At 33.8% G+C, this 5,164-nt stretch overlaps 1 protein-coding gene across 1 annotated transcript; it reads left to right on the top strand.

The window, feature by feature from the left end:
- On the top strand, positions 3,337-4,953 carry LOC104738407 (zinc finger BED domain-containing protein RICESLEEPER 2-like). Its single transcript, XM_010458586.1, has 2 exons — positions 3,337-3,535; positions 3,974-4,953. The coding sequence occupies exons 1-2, from the start codon at positions 3,337-3,339 to the stop codon at positions 4,951-4,953; spliced, it is 1,179 nt and encodes a 392-aa protein (XP_010456888.1).

Genomic DNA, 5,164 nt, shown 5'->3' with positions numbered 1-5,164 from the left:
ATGGTAGAGACGGAGGTTAAGTGTTCGACTAACGGGGGTTAACTGTCCCGTTACGGTCGTTACGGTTCCGTTGTTTTGTAGGGTGGTGTAAACAAAAGTCATGATTTCAAGGTTTAGAACGTTAGTAAAATTAATTTGACGGTTTATATTATTAGTGAAATTTTTGAAGGTTTAAAGTGCTATCTAATGATACTTTGAAAGTTTAAAATGTGATTTTCATCTTTTAAAAATATCTAAAACAGTTTGTTACCAAGATACTGATTTAAAACAGTTTGTTATTCATATATATATATATATATATATTAATTAAAAGGGATTAGTTTATTTTTTTGATTAGAAAATCGCCATTTATGCTAAACCAAGATACTGATTAGATACTGATTTATTAATTTTAGAATAGGAATGAAGAGAGTCCTTTCTTACTAAGTTGTCTTTTGCATATGTATGAATTGGTCCAAGTTATTATGAATGTATAATTTCATATATAACCAAGACGATTGTCTTAGTATGTTATCGACTTTTAGTTTAGAGACAGAGTGACTTCCAAATATTTAAGTCATTTACCTTTTCAATTAATTTTTTTTCTTACTTTCTTGTCTTTTACTCTTCTGTCTTCATTTACTTGAATATTTAGAGATTTTGTTTCAAAAATAATAATATATAATTTGACAATATAAATAACTTGTGAGATTGGTTCTCCTGCAAAAAAAATTGTTCAGTGTTATTTCCACTGCATACGTACGTCGTCATATCCGGAAAAAATCAAACGTTATGTTATAAGCTAAGCAATATATGAACTATGAAGTCTAGCGAAGCATCTTTATTTTTATTCTTATCCTAATCAACACAGTATCAATGCATCACACACACGAAGTTTCTAATTCGTATGTTTATATTGTGTATCGTTGTTAGTAAGTTGTAGAGTTTTTTTTTTGTATGCAAGTAAGTTGTAGAGATTATGATATGATCCTATTTAATATTTAATTGAGAGAATACCTTCCTTTATGTAGACTTAGTAACATGGTTGAATACTTATATGTAACTATATGTCTCTTTTTGTCCATGTTCACCATGTTCAAACCTGCTTCTGATGTTACTCTAGATAACGCTACATTCCATGACTGAAATATGATTTTGGGAAATATATAAACTAAGGTGGTGACTGGTTCTCCCGCTACCTCCCGCAAACGCTGCGTTTGCGGGTGGTAGCGGTTGCTAGCGATTAGAACCAATCACACAAATCGCTTCCAGTCGCTCCAAATCGCTTCCAATCGCTTCAAACCACTGAATTTCAAAAGCTGTCTCCCGCAAGCGTTTGCGGTTGCGGGCGATTGCGATTGAATTTTTTTTTTTTTTTTTTTTTTTTTTTTTTTTTTTTTTTTTTTTTTTTTTGTAAAAAAACTTAAAAGAAATCAATGATAATGAATTTTTTTTTGTTATATCTTCAATCTATCCATTTTACTCATTAAGGATGGGAAAAAATGAAATACGAATATGATTGCAGAGATTATAAAATAAACAATTAGAATTAAATAATATTCCAATTAACAATAACCCAAAAAACTTGATGTAAATTTAATGGCACATCGTACATAAGTTCAAAAAAATCTAAATAAATATAATATTTTATCAGAAATTTAAGAAAATAAGATTATTTGTAAAAAATATTAAAACAAATCACCAGTGACTCATCTCAACTCTCACATGACTATTCCTACCGATGAAACTACTGAGCCAAGATCTAAGAGAAAAGAGAAAAGATCTACGATCTAAAGCATATGTTTTGTCATTTATCAAATTATTTGATTAAATTTTTAGTGAAAAGCCAAATGCATAAAGGAATAAGTATTTCAATATGAAATTTATTTGTTTTTTGAATAATTATTTTAGTATCTTTTTAATAAATTTTAATTATAAATCAAGTTTAATAAAAAAATGGGTGTTTTTAAATTTTATATATTATATATCACATGTATTATGTTTCAACCGCTATTGGCTTTTAAACCACTAAACCAGTCGTTCAAAACGCTTAATAACGCTTGAAACCGCAATCGCCCGCTTCCGCAATCTCCCGCAACCGCAACCGCAGCGTTTGAACCAGTCAGGCCCTAACTTTTTCTAAGATTTTTCCTTGGCTTTTATTAATAGTCATTACCTAGCTCAAACGCATAGGGAACTGACGTCTTCTTAATTTGAACGACCACTTAGAATAAGGTGAAGAGAGTATTATCCTTGCAATGACAACCTTGTTTCCAACTGTTGTACCTGTTAAGATCTCTGCTTCAATGACTCTATCACCCAAACATGTGACAACTAATCTGCTTTAATTGCAAAGTCCTTCATTTTGATTCATGTTCCGTAAAAGCATAATTGGAGAGCCTATATATTTTGAGTGAGTTGAAAAATTCTGCAGGAGATGAGGAAGAGTTTTAATTTTTGTTCCAAAAAATTATATTAGATAATAAAATATTTTCATAGAAGGAAACGTTTTGTGTTTCTAATTTATAACATTGTATTGAATGGAATTAATGCTTCTTTAATAGAATTAGGAATACATACAATTTATGGTGATGCATTTTAATTGTTTGACATGTAGGGTTTAAATAAAGAACACTATATGGTTTTAAATTACAATGAAAATAAACATGTATGAATGTGGGCTTCATGTATGAGTATGACCTAGGCCTGGGCGTTATATTCGAACCCAAATATCCGATCCGTCTATGATCCGAAAAACTCGGATACGGATATGAACGAAGTAGAGATAATAACCGAACGGTTATTGCTTTCTAGAGCCATTGAATATCGGACCGGTTTGGATAATAAACGAAATCTGAAGCACACCCGAACACATCTGAACACTTCCCTTATCACTCGCAATCCTCCTTGATACACCGTCTTCCAATTGTCTTATCTCTCGCGATTCTGTATTCTGTACATATAAATAAAGTTAGAACCCTAAACTTTCAAGCTGGAATCCCTAATACTAATCTCGCCGCCCCAGTCTCCTCCATCAGAGGCATCAAAAAATCGATCCCGGGTATGTCTATGATTCATCTTATTCCTTAGTTATCATCTTTTTCTTTCTTGAAACGAATTAATTTTATAGTGAAATCTGTATTTTATTTGCTGATTTTGTGTTTAATTTGCTTGATTCTTTACACCGAATGGTTAGATTAGCTAACTTAGCTATGTATTTGATCTTCACCAGAAGCTGATCCGTTTATAAGAATTATAGTTTGATTTACAACTTAGGATGCAGATAAGGTGTATAGTTTACAACTTTAGATAGAAACAATACTTTAGTTTATTAACTTTGCATTATTTTTTGTCTAGATGGATTCCTCACCATTTCCAGACATCATTGACAAGGAGAGAGATGACCCAAATCTGATATCTGAGAGTGGAAACAAAAGGAAAGATGCTCCGACAGATGGTGGAGTTACTTCACAACTAGCCCAGCCAAAGAGAAAACCGAGTACAAGATCTACTGTTTGGGGACACTTCACGAGATTTGATGATAATCTTAAGAGATGTAAGTGCAACTACTGCAACAAATCTTACGGCTGTGATTCAAAATCAGGGACTTCTCACTTGAAGGCTCATATGGATAGCTGCAAGCATTTTCAAGCATAGAAGCAGAAACAATCACAGACTGAGATTAATAATCAGGGACAACTTCAGAGTGGAAAAGTTACTGAAGAATTTTTCATAGAGGCTTCGAATGAGATGATTGTGCTGTCAGAATTGCCACTTGCTTTCCTTGAAAGCATCGGTTGGAAAAATTTCTGCAACAGAGTCAACCTCTACAAGCCACATTCGAGAAGAATAGCTACAAAGGACATTGTTAGAATGTATGTGGAGATGAAAGCAAGTCTGAGAACTTGGATTGTTGCTAGTAAGCCAAGAGTCTCTTAGACAACTGACATATGGGTTGCTAAAGCTACTGGTGCTAGTTACATGGTTATTACAGCACACTTTATTGATGTTTCTTGGCGACTGAGGAAGCTGATTATTGGGTTTAAGTACATTACCGATCACAAAGGAGCAACAATATCACGGGTTCTTCTTGACTGTTTGGCTGAGTGGGGCATAGAGGAGATTTTAACTGTGACAGTCGACAATGAAACTACAAATACTTCTCCTTTGAAGAAATTTCAGGAGGCATTCAGTTTAAGGAACAATGAAGCATTTGTTTTAAATGGAGAGTGTATGCATATGAGGTGTTGTGCTCACATAATCAATTTGATTGTTAGGGACGCTTTGCATGGGTTGAGTGAAAATGTGACAGCCATACGCAATGCAGTTCAGTATGTGAGGTCTTCTACTTCAAGATGTGATTCCTTTGAGCAGAAAGTTGTCTCAGGGAAGATGACTAGAGGGAGTTTACCGTTGGACATCAAAACAAGGTGGAATTCAACATACTTCATGTTGTCAAGAGCTATTGATTTTAGATTGACATTTGATAGAATGGAGGCGGAGGACAAGATGTACAATGACTACTTCAATGAGGTCGAGAATGGGAAGAAAAAGATTGGGCTGCCTACAAGGACTGATTGTAGTGCCATAGAAAGGTTAGTGAGATTTCTAATCATATTCTACAATTCTACTTCGGTTGTGTCTGCTTCAACCTCAGTTGCTTCTTATAAGTGTTATGGAGAGATAGTGACTATAGAGAGGAATTTGATGTCACTAAGCAATAGTATTGATAGTGATTTGAAATCAAAAGCCGATGCTATGTTGTTGAAATTTGATAAGTACTGGGATGGAATGAGAAACATCAATATTTTTCTGATTGTTGCAAGTGTGTTTGATCCACGGAAAAAAATGCAATTTGCTAAGATGTGCTTTGATAAGCTTTATGGGAAAGATACATCATATTTGAAGGAGATGAGTGAGAGAATCACCACTTTTCTGACATCTCTGTTTAAGGAGTATAGCAATCGTCTTTAGAAAAAACCAAGTGGTCAATCATCACAGTCCACTCAGACATCGACTTCTGTTAGCCAAGGTGAGTCCACTGATTTAATGTCTGATAGTATGGGGTATGAGAGGATGGACTTTGCTTATAAGGAGTTGGTTGATGAGATTGGAGTTCACGATGGTAGGGATGAGCTGGATGTATATTTGAATGAAAAAGTGGAAAATCCTAGAACTATTGTTG

This window comes from Camelina sativa, chromosome 13 (assembly GCF_000633955.1).
Source record: "Camelina sativa cultivar DH55 chromosome 13, Cs, whole genome shotgun sequence".
In the NCBI taxonomy this organism is placed as follows: domain Eukaryota; kingdom Viridiplantae; phylum Streptophyta; class Magnoliopsida; order Brassicales; family Brassicaceae; genus Camelina; species Camelina sativa.
The sequence above is the reverse complement of the archived record's forward strand: the minus strand, read 5'-3'. Positions and strand labels throughout refer to the sequence as shown.

What these genes read in the sequence shown, in the direction of transcription:
- LOC104738407 (XM_010458586.1), top strand. Translation starts at nt 3,337, where the DNA reads ATGGATTCCTCACCATTTCCAGACATCATTGACAAGGAGAGAGATGAC. An exon ending in TGATGATAATCTTAAGAGAT is followed by an intron (nt 3,536 to 3,973) that starts GTAAGTGCAACT and finishes TGGTTATTACAG; the next exon opens with CACACTTTATTGATGTTTCT.